The sequence below is a fragment of the Alosa sapidissima genome, chromosome 10 (assembly GCF_018492685.1).
Source record: "Alosa sapidissima isolate fAloSap1 chromosome 10, fAloSap1.pri, whole genome shotgun sequence".
Lineage (NCBI taxonomy): Eukaryota > Metazoa > Chordata > Actinopteri > Clupeiformes > Clupeidae > Alosa > Alosa sapidissima.
In genome coordinates, this window is record NC_055966.1 from 4,643,913 (window position 1) to 4,661,075 (window position 17,163).

The 17,163-nt window shown below is 40.5% G+C and overlaps 1 protein-coding gene across 1 annotated transcript; it reads left to right on the forward strand.

Annotated features, from left to right (window-relative positions):
- The first annotated feature begins 769 nt into the window (after positions 1–769).
- Positions 770–4,706, forward strand: zgc:153896 (uncharacterized protein LOC569930 homolog). Its single transcript, XM_042105941.1, has 5 exons — positions 770–1,029; positions 2,137–2,282; positions 2,905–3,540; positions 3,885–4,164; positions 4,311–4,706. The coding sequence occupies exons 1-5, from the start codon at positions 780–782 to the stop codon at positions 4,385–4,387; spliced, it is 1,389 nt and encodes a 462-aa protein (XP_041961875.1). The 5' UTR covers positions 770–779; the 3' UTR covers positions 4,388–4,706.
- The last annotated feature ends 12,457 nt before the right edge of the window (positions 4,707–17,163 follow it).

Here is a 17,163-nt window from a genome sequence, read left to right on the forward strand (position 1 = left end):
TCTCAATCAAAAGTATGAAGTTGTTAACTACCGTAAATAGACCCTAGGTTGTTTTTACTCTGGAGTTATACATTCTCCTTTTAATTTACAAGGCCTTGCACCACCTCATTTCACTATGTTTATTAGCTCATTTATACACTAGTATACACTCTTTGCTCTGTTGGTTATTCCATCTGTTAAGAAATTATCAGATGGTCAAAGAGCATTTGTGGCACCCAATCTTAGGAATGGCTTTCAAGTTCATGTAAGGGAATCAATATTTCTAAATCCAGATTTAAAACCTACCTTTTTCAAAACACTATAGCCTGGAGTTAAATCCATCGCCTTTATAATACTCCTTGGTACTTTTAATGAGGCTATTTTTATGGAAATGTTTGTTTTATTTCAATTTGATTTTGAATGATATTTTACTTTGTTCAAACAACTTTGTTTGTTGTCTTATTATTATTATTCTTTAAGTGCCATTGTTTCATCGTTATTTTTACATTTTATTATAATTATTTATTTATAATTTTACTTGTTGGTTGTATGTTTTGTCTTATTTTTTTAATTTTTTTAAGTGTGATTGCTCATATGCAGCAATTTGCCTGTAGACATGTGTATAACCATATAACCATGTGTTTTGTACCCATGTTGAAAGGTCACTCTTACAGAAAGAGGATACAGGTTTTAGCAGGCAGGCTACAGTATTATCTTATCTGATTTTTAGTGCTGACTATAAAATGGTGTAGCTTTCCTTCAGCACACCATTCATGCTCCCCTTCTGAACTCATTGCAAGATGAAATTAGGGTTGATATTGGTTGCCTGCATTCTTTATGGTGCAGAATGCAGACCTTTTAGCGAGGGTGGCAGGAAAGGTGGCTTTAACAAGTTGTTGCTCATTTCTTTTGATGGCTTCAGATGGGATTATGATCAGGATGTGGAGACGCCTAATTTTGATCAATTGGTAAAGGAAGGAGTGAAGGCAAAATACATCACTCCACCAATGATCACAATGACATCCCCTTCACACTTCACCACCATCACTGGTAAGAGCAAGAGTATGAAGGCTGTACATTAGGCTCTAAGATGTACTGAATGTTTAATTCTATTCTTCTATTTATTTTTATAACTATAAAGTTTAAGTAAAACTTTATTATGACTAATATACAGCTCTGAAAAAATGAAGAGACCACTACATTTTTCTGATGTCATCCCATGGTTGCTGAGTGACATTCAAATGAGCTGACGGTCATATTGAAAATAAATAAGGAGACCACATATTTTTTTTCAGAGCTGTATATGCTACTACAGTCTTAATTTATTACAAATGATTGTATTAGACTATAACAGCTTTCTCTCGGACTCTATTTCTTGAGAAAGCTCAGGTCTTTAAATGTGTGCAGCAATTGCAGATGTTTTACCAGACTGCTGTTGCAAGTGCAATTTTCTTTGCTGCCATCTGTTGAGACAGCAGCATTAGACCCAGGGACACTAAAACACTGAAAGGCAGTCTCTGTGCTGGGGACACTAAAACACTGAAAGGCTGTCTCTGTGCTGGGGACAGGTCTGGAGCCGCTGGAGCTCACGTACAAGGCCGTAGAAATGTCCTTCAACGTTGATAAAGCAAGTTAATGCCAGTGAGTGAGAGTTTAAGGTCAACCATTATCAGGGGGTCATGTTTGATCATTTTACCTATGACCATCTGAGTCCTTCTAGATAAGGATGTTCTCAAACGTTGCATTATCTGAACTGATTAGAGTATATGATCAATTGAAGAAGATTAATTAGCCTAATATCAGTCATATCCACCTTTATGGTCCTATGTAAAATTGGAGAATGTTCATAACTGGCTTAAAAGTACCTATTTTTTGGCATATACACATGCTCACCATTATATACTGAAATGATCTATGTCAATGAAATACAAACCAACTGTTTGTCAGATTGTTCCCATATTTCTATCCCTGTTCTTTGAGGTTAGTTTGCTCCAAATTGCCTCATTGTCTGTGATGTGCCCATGCATTGAAAATGGACTGCAACTAACAACAACACAACTAAAATGCTGTCTGAGAGGGAAGTGTGGGTTTGAGCAGCCGTGTAGAATAACCAACACACAGTCTAATTAATATTGATGTCAACATTTGTACTTGTAGGGAGATGGATTGAGGATCATGGAGTGGTACATAACATGCTGTTTAACTCCACAACACTCCTAAAAATCACCCACAAGGCAACAATGAAGCGCTCCGAGTGGTGGGACAACGGAGCCCTGCCCCTATGGATCACAGCACAGAACCAGGTGGGGACACTCACAAAACTATTCTCCAGTGACTATGTACATGAATAGATACATGTACACAGCAATCAATCTATTAGCCAAAAGAATAATATTAACCAACCAACAGAACTATGATCAGTCACAAATACTAATGACACTCTAGAGGGGAAAGATTGAAGTTTGAAAAGTTAGAATACACACATTCAATTATAACTATTTTAGTGAAATGGTACATAGTCAAGCACAGGATCAAAATCCGCACACTCAGATCTGTGCAATAATATAGGAATTTATTCAAGCTTTCGGCCAAAAACCTTCTTCAGGAATAGTGAAATACAATATATAGTATGATACTGTAGTTATAAAAGTGTAGTGAATTTCACAAGAATTAGTTATGTAACTTTCATACAGCATTATTATGCATCAGGGAACTTCAAAACTTGTGAAAATAGCCTATATTATCTGGAAAGTTCTTTGTTTTTTCTCTTTAAATGTATGTAAATGTAATGTAGTAGTGTATATTGTATTTTATAAATATGCCTAAATAATGCCTGTAAGAGATAAACAATAAAACATTCTCTTACTTGTTTTTTATTATTACTGCCCAACAGAGTAATGGCATATTTTATTCATTTTCCATCAGGGACTGAAAACAGCATCTTTTTACTATCCCGGAGGTGGAGTCAACTACAGTGGACAAGCAGTGGACCGAGCACTTGTTGAATCCTATGGTATGCCAGATGACAATGAGACAGAGTGGCAAGAGAACATAGACACCGTCATGCGCTGGTACACTCAGGAGGACTTTGACTTTGTCACCCTGTACTTTGGGGAGCCTGATAGTGTCGGACATTCCAAGGGTCCAGATACCCAAGAGAGAAAGGACATTATAAAGATGATCGACCGCACACTTGGTTACCTCAAAAGGGCTATTGCAAAGCATGGCCTAACTGACAATCTAAATGTCATCATCACATCTGACCATGGCATGACCACAATAAAAAAGGAAAAACACGATCCAACTGTCAAAGAAATCATACTCAACAAATATATTAACTTTCTGCAGCTAGTACACTTTGAACTGGTTGATTATGGTGGCTTTGGAATGTTAAGACCCAGGAATGGCAAAAAGCAAGACATTTATAATAAGCTGAAGAATGCTCATCCCAATCTGACAGTGTACATGAAAGAAGATGTTCCTGAAAACTTTCACTTTGCCAAAAACAGCAGAATCCAGGACATTATTCTTGTGGGAGATTTAGGTTACAACTTGAATTCAGTGAGTATTTACTGGTTTCCACTCTGATTCAAGGTGTACAGTGAAAATGGTCAAAATTGAAAATATCAGGAATCAGGATATTCTACACTAGAGATTTTGTATACTTACATTTTCTCACATGAATACTGGCCTTGGATACTGTTATATTGCTTTAGTATTTTGTCTTATAATGTATAGTGTCTTCTTTCTTTTGTATAGCATTAGCTCTTTATTTTAGGGACCAAGACCAGTAAACTTTTGACTAACTAATAAGGTATATATCAGTTCAATCTGGAACACAGTGTAAGTTTTGGTAATGTTTTGTGGGAAACCATTATTGAGACAGTTGTTTCTGGTGTCCACAGAGAGCAATCATATATGTGAACAAAGGAGATCATGGCTTTCATAATCAGGAAATGGACATGAAGATGATCTTCCGAGCATTTGGACCAGATTTCAAGAAGAACTACTTGGCTTCTCCATTTGACAGTGTGAACATCTATGCCCTCATGTGCAAGCTAATGGGTGTCAATCCGGCCCCAAACAATGGCTCTCTGACCTACACTGAGGATATGTTGGTAGATGACTTCGACAATCTTCATCCAACAAGCCCAACTCCAACAGAGATAGGCACGACTACTCCAGGTACTTTATCGGTTTACTTTACCCCCCCCCATGTGTTAGATAGAGATGGGTGTTGCTATTCAGTGAGTGTATTCATGTTCCCATGTGATAGATAGAGATGGGTGTTGCTATTCAGTGTATTCATGTTCCCATGTGTTTCGTTCCAGCTGGCCATGGAGAGAGGAATCAGATGTCACTTGCTCTACTAAGTGTGTTGATCTTCACAATGTCTTGTTTACTATAAGACGTTGAAGGAGGACCTCTGAAACAACTGAAAGAAATAATGCTTAGAAACATCAAACATTTATTTAAACATTTAATTATATGTATGTACACTGACCCATGATCTGAGATTGACACTAAATATTTGTAATAATATTAAACATTATATTATGAAATGTTTTGTTGGAATGTTATAAAGTTGTACTGTTGAATGTCAGGACGTTGTGAGAAATATGCTCTTTTCAGATCTCAGATCTCCTTCCTGCTTTAAATGTTAACCACGTTTGATCCGATCCTACTGCTTCATGTTTTTGATTTGTTTTTCTACTATGTTTATTTACTGTCAGCTATTGTGCTTGACAAATAATGATTTCAATAAATATAAAAGTATAGTATTATGTTGAAGTGCTATTTTCTTTAAAGACATTATAAACACACTACCTTAACAGTCTGGCCGCGCAAACATTATTATTAGCACAACTGGTACTGATAAAAGTTGACGAGGTTGCTAGCTTATGTATTTTGGTGAAGCACTTGTTTTTGAACAGGACTCAGTCACCAATCAAAAGATTCACAGTTCACCTCAAAAGCATTGGCCCAGTAGTGGTCAAAGGGGGTGGGGGTGGGGGTGGGGGTGGACTATTGTTGCTATACTGTACCTAGCCAACACAATAAATGTGAACACAATGAAATTTGTACCACCAACCACCAAAAGAACCTCTGGGGCATGATCAACATTCATGTGACACATTACAATATGAAGTGAAAGTGAAACCCTTCAATCACGGCTTAGAAGTATGCAGGTCCACCTCTGAACCTTTCCTATTTTAGCAAATTGTAGTACTACTGATAAGTATATATATATAAGTATATATACTCTTTTGATCCCGTGAGGGAAATTTGGTCTCTGCATTTATCCCAATCCGTGAATTAGTGAAACACACTCAGCACACAGTGAACACACAGTGAGGTGAAGCACACACTAATCCCGGCACAGTGAACTGCCTGCAACAACAGCGGCGCTCGGGGAGCAGTGAGGGGTTAGGTGCCTTGCTCAAGGGCACTTCAGCCGTGCCTACTGGTCGGGGTTCGAACCGGCAACCCTCCAGTTACAAGTCCGAAGCGCTAACCAGTAGGCCTTGGCTGCCCCACGGATGACCAGCAGATGCTGGTATTTAGGCAAATACTGATGCATGTATCAAAATCTGGCAGACGGACTTCTGTGCCATGAATGTCTCTAGGAAGAAATGACAAGTAGATAACTGTTACCTCCATCGCACCCCCCCTCCCCCCAGTCACTTGATATTCCTGCTATTTACTATTTCAGCTTATACTTTGTATCCTAGATATCTCATTAATATATCCAGTACGTCTTGCTTTTCTGCTTTTTGATGATGGATAACACCCGTTCAGTGAATGCAGCCCTCTATGTCCCTAGATATCTATTTACATTGCTGGGTTAACGATTCTTGACCTTGTTTTGTACCCTGACTTTGGTTTTTGGATTTGTGATTTGTAATTGTATGCCCCTACCTGTGCTGCTGTGTTTGACTTAGTAGACCTGGATTTTGCTACTGGATTAAAACTTATCCTTCTCCACATCCAGGTGTTAGATTTTAGTGGTTTTCTGTATCTCATTTATTGTAAGCAGACAGAATGTTGTCACTTTACAATAGCAAATGGTGTACCTAACTAATTGTTCCCCACAAGAGACATCTTAATTGAATAAGGCTATAGCACCCGTTCCCCCCCCCCCCCCCCCCTCCAATTTCACCCCAGCCAGGAGTTTCCTAGTTCTTGGCTTCAGTTCATTACCTTGGCTTCACCTTGCAACACTGTGCTGTGCTGTGCGTATAACAGAGTTACCAGAACCAGTTTTACCTGCTCTTAACTACACTGGAATCTACTCAGTCAACTGTGTCTACATTTGGGATTAAGGAGACAATTTTAATAGCATTCTTCACAGGGTAGAGGCATCAGAGAATTGTCAAGTGCATGTAAGAAATGTGGTAGCCAATGTGTCGACTATTGGAGTCATTGTAAAACTCTTGGGCTGGGGGCCTTAACACTATATGTGATGTACACACTTGTGTTTGTAATATTTAGAATTACCCTGATGGAGAAAAATGACTTTATTCTCTATGGTAGCATTACATTGATTAAATCATAATCAATATGTATGCCATACATTACATTATATTGTAATGTTTTGCGGTATGCTTTCTACAACATGCCAAACTGGTTGGCACATTGAGTGGGTTGCCAGGCTCTTTGCACAGCAGTATTGGATCTGACTTTGCCTCAACTCAGCTGTCTTCTGTGTTGTGAAAGCCAAGAGGTAATGAAAAGCTGTCCACTGGAGCAACACAGTCGTTTGCATGCAGAACTCCTCTTCAACATTCCTTTTCCCTTTTTACATTACTTTTTGTTTTTGTCTGTGTTCGAAAGAGGACAGGAGTTGAACATATGGCACAGCGTGATATCAAGAAGTGTAGCTTAATTATATATCCTGGTATCCATAAATACATCTGACATGGCACAGGAGATTTAGTTTGGAGTTATGTTTGGAAGCTTGAGGATTTTCAATTTCAATTTCAAGAGATATCATTGTTATTTCCTTGTACCAGGGGTGTCAGGTGCATATTAGGTTGTGGGTCGGATTTGTTGGAATGAGACCTCGTAGGGGCAGTCATTGTCATGATCATTCTGGGTCATTATCATTTATCTGCATGGGTATCAGATTGTTGATTGACAAGGTATATAGGTTTATCATGTACTGCTGTATACTGCTCTTTCTTTCTTGAAATACTCTACCTTCCAGGCTTGGAATTTCACCATTTTAGGGGCAAGGCCACTTGGCCTTCAGTTGGGCATATTTGGTGGGGGGCACAAAGGCCACATGTCAGGGCACCAAGGCCAAAGTTAACTATACAGTAGTAGGCTATAAAAATGATCAAAGTTGTATTTGGCCTATTCACAACAGTTAGACCTGCATCACTGTATGAAACATTACAAAAACATGAAACATGACATATTACATATAACTGTAAATCATCTGATCATCTAATATTTACAGATATCTAGGCTATATTTAACATTTATTTTATATTTGGCCTGTTTGAAATCATGTATTGAACAATTTAAGCACAGCTCAGCTTTAAGAAACTCAAATAGGCTAGATGCATGCTTAGCATTTTGTGATCATTAAGGCTACTTAGTCAGCACAAACTCTTAGTCAGCTGTATATCATCTGATTTTAATATTTACCTATATCTAGGCGATATTTGTAACATTTATTTTGTATTTGGCCTGTTATGAAATCATGTAGAAAAATGTAAACACATTGTGAAACTTAAAGCCCGAATTTGGAGGCATGCATGTCGAAATTTGCTACAAATTCAAACCTGGATTATCTGGAATGTACGACGGAGTATTAGGGCCACACACGAAGAAAAACAAATATTTTTGCCATGGCGAGATTAAACTCGTCATGTTGACTTTAAAGTCAACATGTCGACATTAAACTCGACATTTCGAGAATAAAGTTGAAATGTCATGTCAACTTTAATCTCGACGTGTCGACTTTAAAGTCAACATGCTGACATTAAACTTGAAATATAGTTTAAACATTGCCTACAGTTTAAGCTATGGAGCATATGATCAATATTGAGCCAACTATATCTTCTTTTCCAGCCTTACTGTAGAAATGAAGTGGCCATGGGAACATAGTGCACCCCCATGGTTTCTAAATTTGTGCCATTCCAAAATACCTTTTTTTTTCTTTAGCAGCCAGTTGACAATGAAGTAGGGAAAGGACAGTCAATTTAGCAGAATCAGCACCTTAATTAATATCATTACCACCTGGGTCTGCTGTGAAAAAATGGTCCTTCGGCTCATATCCGTATCACAGGTTTGGGCCAAATCGGTGTTTTGTATTTTAAACGCATCTCCTGACTTCCAGTTGAGTTGCGGAAATTGGACCTGGGACAAATCTGTAAACCGGTGATAAAACAGCATTGCTAGCAGAGCTGAAACCTGTATCAGGAGCAGACCTGGCCCACAGTCAGATACCGTATGTCCGCTACAGGCGGATCTAATGGCTTTTATGCGGATCCGGCCCAAAGGAAATTGCTATCTGGGGCCTACACTAAGAGTGTCGGGCAAGTTACTTCAAAATCGTAATGTATTATGCATTACTTATTACTGTCATTTCAAAGTAATTTGTTACATTATAATATTACTGTCTCTGAATTGTAAGGCATTACACTACTATTACATTACTTTTAAGTTACTTTCACCAAAATATCTAGAAATATGGATTTGCCATTCTAAATGCAGTTTATTACGCTCAATGCAGCTCATTGCTCTTCCAATGGAGGGAGATGTGGTATAGCATAATAACTGAGCTAGGCTTAAGGCTAACAACAGTAGAATGCAATAGGCGCAGACCTACACGCACTAGCCAGTGTCACAAGTCTCTAATAATGTATATAACACCGGTCACCGAGCACTAGGTTAAGCAGCGCTTCCATAGCACTATGGAGAAGACGTCGCTGTGCGAAACACATGAATAGTGCCAGTAGCATCGCCGGTTTGAATCCGGCATGATGCAGTGGCCCCAGCTGTCACCTGTTAATTTTACGCTACGCTTTCCAGTGTCTGACGGTCAGCGCAATCGCGAGTGCGTGCCTGTGTGCCGGCGGGCACGCGCGATCTCTTATGAAGCCAAGTGTGTTTGCTTTCTGTTTGGTGTGCTGTTTACTGAGGGCATTCATATTAATCATTGATCTGGCATGATGCAGTGGCCGCATCTGTCACTTGTTAATTTTACGCTACGCTGTCCGGTGTCTGACGGTCAGCGCAATCGCGAGCCAGAGAAATAAAAATCAATTTTACGAAAAGGAGGACCTTTAACCTACACGCAATAACCAGCGTCACGAGACTCTAATAATGTTTATAACACCGAGCACTATGTTAAGTAGCGCTTCCATAGCACTATGGAGAAGACGTCGCTGTGCTAAACACATATAGTGCCAGTAGCATCACCGGTTTGAATCCGGCATGATGCAGTGACCCCAGCTGTCACCTGTTAATTTTTCTACGCTGTCTGGTGTCTGACGGTCAGCGCAATCGCGAGTGCGTGCGTGCGTGCGTGCATGCGTGCGTGCGGGCACGCGCGATCTGCGCGATCTCTTATGAAGCCAAGTGAGTGACTGTTTGTAACTGTTTGCTTTCTGTTTGGTGTGCTGTTTACTGAGGGCATTCATATTAATCATTGATATCAATTGCAACAGCCAGAGAAATAAAAATCAATTTTACGAAAAGGAGGACCTTTGACCTACACGCAATAACCAGCGTCACGAGAGCCAGCTCGTAGCACTATGAAGAAGACGTCGCTGTGCGAAACGCATGAATTGTGGCAGTAGCATCGCCGGTTTGAATCCGGCATGATGCAGTGGCCGCATCTGTCACCCGTTAATTTTACACTACGCTGTCGGTGTCTGACGGTCAGCGCAATCGCGAGTGCTTGCGTGCGTGTGTGCGTGCGTGCATGCGTGCCGACGGGCACGGGCGATCTCTTATGAAGCCAAGTGCGTGACTGTAACAGTCCTGGAGGAAGAGCAGGAAGAGCAGATCTGACACAGTGAGGCCGATCAGCAGCACGTCCACAGCCGTTGCCCTTCGCTGCACCTTCTTGATGAAGCTATAGAGGGCAAGGATGTTGGCTGGCAGCCCAAAGATGAATGTGATGATGTACACCCCAAGAACCTGTTCTTTTTCTGCAGCTGTCCACATTTTGCTAGCAATCAGAGTTAAAATGCACATTTGAAAGACAAACAGGGATTGTACACTAGATAGATAAATAAACACTACATTAAGTTAGGCAAATAATCAGAAGATTCATAATGGTTATAGTTTATTAGAGGTTAACCCAACACTATAATCTTTAGCTTCTAAACAACATGCCATTTCAGATGCAATCTGGAAAAAAAAATGGTGTTTTGAATCCGATCCAATGCTTAGATTGAATTGCTATTTTAATTTATCAAGATCAATCAACTAACTTGATGAAACATATTCATAGGTACAATGGTACATTTTAAGTATTTGTCTAGACAAAAGTTAAAAATATTTATATACAAAATATTGCATACTCATCATTTGTCAATTAAGTGTATAATGAGATGTTTCAGCGTTATTTTGTTTTGAATCAAGAAATTGGTGCCTACCTTTATAAAACTTTCTGCTTTAGAAGAAGTGAAAGCGCAGCTTCTGTGAATCTATGAGTATCTTTTGCTGTAATGGCTTGTTGTTACGTGTGAGTTGTTCTCTTAGAGCTCACACAGGAATTTACACTTGTGGTAAATTTTATGAAGACTAATGTACCACCAAGGTACATTAGTCACCAAAGGATGACGTCATGCACATGCACATACAGGAACCAGGTCTTGTTGTATGTAATCTAATAGACTCGCCCAGACAGGTTGATGATGCACATTATTTTTATGGACAATACGGTAAACTCCACCATAATCAATTGAGTGCATGCTGATTGGCTAGGTGTTTTCCATTTCCGTAAGAGGTAGAAACTTAGTTGTGATTGGCCATGTTACGTATGGAAAGAGATGGTTTCCAAACACCATGTCAAGAGAATAAGAGCTCACTCCCAAGGGAGTAAACTTCAGACTTTGCGTAATTTCTTAGATTATCCGCTACAGAGGACATCCATCCATTCACATTACCTACTCGGGTGTACTTGGCTCATGCTTAGTCATAGCTGTACACTAGAGGTTTTGTGAATAAAGGCTATCATCAGCTTCTTCCCGTCTCAGACTTGTGTCCACGGATTTTTTTATCCAGAGTGCTAAATTTGGCTGTAACAGGGTAGTGTTTTTTTTCCACGATATACCTCTGAAATGTAAACATGAAGTCTTGTAAATTCCATGTTATAGAGGAGGGTTATGACATAGAATGCCAATTTATTCCATCATCAGCTCTACTATAAATGTATTTTATTTGACATCGTGGCTCCATATGATATGCACACATAATGATGGTTCACTGGGTCAATAATAGATGGGTATTAAATGTCTATATATTGTCTGCAGCATAAGGACAGCAGTTTTGCTGTATGACAAAAATAGAAGTAAGAACCACAAGCTAAAGATTGAGGATAATTTCAAGAACAACTCTGACCCCCGATGCATATGGCAAGGCACCCAGGCCATTACAGATTACAAAACTACTAACTCCACCCCCCCTGTCACCAACACCTCCCTGCTTGATGAGCTGAACCACTTCTATGGCCGCTTTCATAGGGACAACAAGGAGGTGGCCATCAAGGCTGTGGTCTCTGCAGATCACCAGCCCCTCACACTCTCCACCACCAATGTGTGTGCGGCCCTGAGCAGGACTAATGCACGTAAGGCTGCTGGTCCTGATGGTATCCCCGGACATGTATTCAGGGCCTGTGCAGTGCAGCTGAGGTTTGGACTGACATATTTAATCTGTCATTAGACCAGGCAGCTGTCCCCGCGTGCTTTAAAACCACCTCCATTGTGCCGGTCCCAAAACACTCCACTGCAACAAGCCTTAATGACTTCCGTCCAGTCACACACACCCCATCATCATGAAGTGCTTTGAGAGGCTGGTCCTGGCCCACCTCAAGACCTGTTTACCACCCTCACTGGACCCCTTCCAATTTGCCTACCGTCAGAACAGGAGCACAGAGGAACTGGATTGTAACTGGATTCTGGACTTCCTAACCAACAGACCTCAGTCTGTTAGGTTAGATAACCACATGTCCTCAACCATCACCCTGAACACCGGCGTTCCACAGGGATGTGTGCTGAGCCCTCTCCTCTACTCCCTCTTCACCTACAACCTGTATATGGCTCTAACATCATTGTCAAGTTTGCAGATGACACTATGGTGATTGGTCTCATCAGACGGCCTACAGGGAGGAGGTCCAGCTTATAACATCGTGGTGCACTGATAACAACCTGGCTCTCAACACCAAGAAGACCAAAGAGCTCATTGTGGACTTCAGGAAGTCTAAAGCTGGCACACACACACCCATTCTCATCAACGGGACTGAGGTGGAGTGTGTCACCAGCTTCAAGTTTCTGAGTGTCCACATCTCTGAGGAGCTCTCTTGGACCCTCAACAACTCTACCTTGATCAAGAAGGCTCACCAGCGTCTTTTCTTTTTTCTTTTTGAGGAGACTAGAGAAGGTCCACCTGTCTCCTCAGATCCTGGTGAACTTCTACCACTGCACCATTGAGAGCATCCTCACAAATTGTGTCACAGTTTGGTATGGCAACAGCTCTGCCCATGACCGGAAAGCACTGCAGAGGGTGAAAACTGCCCAACGCATCACCGGTGCCTCACTCTCCTCCATCGAGGCCATCCAGGGCAATCAATGCTTGCGTAAGGCGCAAAGCATCATCAAAGACTCACCCCAACCACAGACTGCTCTCCCCACTCCCCTCAGGGAGGCGTTACAGGTCTCTCCGCACCCGAACCAGCAGGTTCAGAGGAAGCTTCTTTCCTGCAGCTGTCACCCTACTGAACTCTAGCTCTGCATCCCGGTGACATCCAATGACTAAGCCCACATTACCCCCCGCCCCCGCCTGATGCCTCCTTGCCTGTGCCTGTTGAGGTGTCCATGACCATGCATAGACAGGACAAAAGATATAGTGTAAACAGCAGTATACAGTTGTTTTCAGAAGGTGCTTTAGAGTTAGCCTGGGTGTTCCCATGCTGCCTTGCGCGCAATTTGATTCACGCTGCTAAGGCAGCCTGGAGACCATGAAGCAAATTTTCGCCTGAGATAGGGAACCAATCACAGAACAGGTGGGAAAGCAAGACGATGATGAGCTATGCACAGACGCATTTGATAGACATCCGTGGCACCCAATAAACGGATCTGGGCATTTCTTTCAAATACGAGAAAATGAACGTTTGGTTCCCAGACCACATCTCATTGAGAAGTGGTGGCGCTAGCCAGGCTACTTAAGAGTAGTATAAATTAAATTAAGTGTGCAGTGTATTAGCAGTAACCTTATAAGAGCAGAATAAATATGCCTATGTAATATGAACAATGTATGAACAACATGTACAGATATGTGCAATGTAGTGGCAGCACCTACTTTGTATATCACATTGCACTTTTCTGCTTTTTTGCACTTCTGGTTAGACACAAACTGCATTTTGTTGTCTCTGTACTTGTAACAAAGGGCCGACTCTAGATCAGTCGTATTGCTTGCCTCCAACCAGCCAATCAGAGAGCACGCTGCCCTCCGGGACTTCAGAACGTTGTTAATACAGAGGAAGAAGAAAGTTCTCGAGAGAGCTGGCGTTAAGTGACTGAGTGTGCTGTTTAAATGATTGTTTGTTATAGTGTTTTAGGGTGTATTTTCTACTTGTGTGCGTTCAGAAACAAGTGAGTATCTGTATTATGTTTGGTGTATGTTATGTGTGAAGTTATTGAGGAAATATCGTATAAGCGTGAGACACGCGATTCACACGTGCATTTACCGCGAGTGCGTGTTTACCGCGAGTGAAATGCTTATGCTGTAAGTGTGGACTTAGCCACACATAATGTTAGGACACATTCCATATGAATGTCGAATAGTACCATGTTTATTATTATGCATGCCTATGTGACTTGTTTACCATATTATGCTATACTTACCTGTTACACATTCATCAGTAGTGTTAATGTTAATGTGGTGAGGTCATGCTATATTCAGCTAAGCTAGGTTGTTATTATAACATGTAGCAGACATGTATAGGCTATAGCTCATGTTGTAGCTTATGTTTATTTGTATCTAGCACATAGCTGATTATTGTCTCTCTTTCTATTATCTCCTGCAGAACCACACACACACACACACACACACACACACACACACACACACACACACACACACACACACACTTACACACCCATACACATAGACCTGTTTATTGGGATTCAGCCATCTGTGGATTTCTGCAATAAACCTGTTGGAAGAACATTTTGGTGTGCACATTCTGACCGATTGTCCCTCAGCGGCCACAGCTTTTAATTGACCTCAAGATCTAGTTAATGTCCATCAGAACAGTACTTGTACTCTACACAATGACAATAAAGTTGAATCTAATCATAATCTAATATGTGGCAGGGCCAAGGCACTACTACAGGAATTTGGAGTCTATTATTTAATTTCCCCAAGCACCACAAATCTACTGGGTTCCCCACAACAGGTCACTCAAATCAATGAATGGGACAAGAGATGCAGGATTCTTCAAATTAATTTTATTAAGTACTCAAAAGGTAAAAACAAAACATTTAGTTAAAGGAACCGTATGTAAGAAATGTATTTCAATTAATCATAAAATGGCCCTGATATGTCACTAGACATTAAGAAATCATGTTAATTTCAAGTAGTTATATCACTGACAACAGTAGTCCGGCCAGGATATTGTCATTTAAAAAGTGAAGTTGCCGCCCTCAACTGATGTTGTGTTTTGTCATGTCATGTTGTGTTTTGGCCTAATGCGCCCTCCACCTATTTACTAATCACAAAGTCACAGTGTTTCCACATCTGGGTTGGCAACCTCGAGTCAGGGGGGAGGGGGAGGGGATACACCGCACTACAGTAATTTGAAAGTGATTGCCAGTTTTGGCCACAATCTTACATATGGTTCCTTTAAAAGGAACACTCACAGAATCAGTATAACAACAGTGAATAAGCCTCCAGAGGCGAAAGTGCAGCAGTGCAATATGGGTAGCCTACCCACACGTTCATTCTTTTACAGTGCAGCAAACCATACAAAGGCAATGATCCGGTATACACACACACAAAAATAAATTCAAAACGAATACACCAGATAAGGGTCCACAGCAAAATGGAACGACAGGAAACAAGAGGCCCACATGTAACCCTGTACTACTGCATAGATGGAATTGGCCAAGCCAGTACTGATATGTCCCACAAATAAATCAAAAGAAACTAAGAAGGTTAAACAAAACCCACAATAACCCCAATTTACGTAAACAGTAGGCCTAAGTGACGATAGGCTGCAGGAAATGGACAAACCGACAAACAGACAGACAAACAGGCAGACATCATTGGTCGTAGGTTATGCTAAACACACACACGCACACACACACACACACACCCTAGTGTAAGCTAAAATTTAGTCTCTCCCGGAGCCCGAGCCCGAACTTGACCCAACGGCTGATCACTATCCTCGGCCGGGCCGGGCCCTTGATCAAGCATTTTATTATTATTTTTAATCATTACTTTATTAGCCTAATTAGGTGGGGACAAAGCTATGTCATAATCAGAAATATTATATATATAATAGGCCTATGCAAAGTAGGCCTGAGTGACATGTTTAGGCCTACAAAGTTGCACAAGTTAGGCTACAAAGTTACAAAATTGCAACCATTTCACTTTGATGATAAACTACATTTTGGTAACATACATAGGCCTACAGCAAGAATAACAGAATTTGAGAAATCGCATGCAAAGTCTCAGCCCCTAAGACTGTGCCCATTGCTCAAATTTATAAAGGAAGGAACGAAGTTTACAAACAAAAACACAATATATCAGATAGATTACACGAATAAGGTACACGATTATTTGACGGCGGTTTTTTTCTAATACATTAAATATATCAGGCCACCAGATGGCGGCATGGCACTGCACTTCGGACATTTTTTGGATGTAAAAGCAAGCAGTGAAATGGCGTCATCGGGTGGCTTAGGGAGGAAGTGAAAACCAGCGCCCCAAGTGGTTGCGTTCCTATCGAAGAGCAGCTCCAATGTTAAGTCCCATATACCTATTTTTTTTTAAATACTGTGAAGCCAAATCAGCGATCTTATCCACCAAAAATATTTTTCAGTGTCTATACAGTAATAATCTTCTAAATGAGAAAATGTCAGACCATATTTTGCCTTATTTAAAAAAATCGAAATTGCTCCTTTTGTTTCATAAACGAACTACAAAAAAGCCACGTGACTTTACCCTTCGACCTTACTCACGGTAGCATGGTTTGTTTATTAGCCTGGTTAGCATTGCCACTTAACACTTACTGCCAGCTCTTCATGTGAGTAGAAGCACAACACCAGTTATCCAGACATAAAGATTATCACCACGCGGTTTACATCACCTTCCGTTATTACAAAAATATGTAAGCCAGTTAAGCAAATTGCTGTATTGGTCAGTTAGAGATTAAGCGCCTAAACCTGTGACGTCACATGCAACTGTAGTTTGTTATCACCATGTTACGACAAAAACTCAAAACAATTCAACTGATCCTAAAAATAAGGTATGACCACTTGAAGCAATAGAGGTGACCCCAGTGCCTAACATATGGAAGGCATTAAATTAAGATCCCAATGTGCACCGAGATATATTTTTTCTAAAAAATATTATCCCATCCCCTCCACTAAACTCTAGGAACGCAACCAGTAGATGGCGATGAGATTACTTTCCCTCCCTAAAGCGCTGTGAAATATTTAATTTAACAGGAAATTACGGTAGAAATCTTGGTTTTCCTTACTAAGTATTCGTGTAACAATCAAGAATATATTTAATTTCTGTCTTGGCTGAACAATTGGCCAAGTCAATTGATGGTTCTCATAACATCCTGCCTAAGGACTACAGTTGAAAATGAGCCAGTTGGCTAAAACTGGAACATTTTACATGTTAATGTTAATTAATGTGTGTCGTGCTTATGAAAGTAATTGAAATTAAATGAAAGTGTGTAGGCCTAACAAAAAATAAATAAAAATGGAATGA

Coding starts and splice junctions, on each gene's coding strand:
- zgc:153896 (XM_042105941.1), top strand. CDS start 780: ATGAAATTAGGGTTGATATTGGTTGCCTGCATTCTTTATGGTGCAGAA. Junction 1,030..2,136: donor ACACTTCACCACCATCACTG/GTAAGAGCAAGA, acceptor TTGTACTTGTAG/GGAGATGGATTGAGGATCAT. Junction 3,541..3,884: donor TAGGTTACAACTTGAATTCA/GTGAGTATTTAC, acceptor TGGTGTCCACAG/AGAGCAATCATATATGTGAA.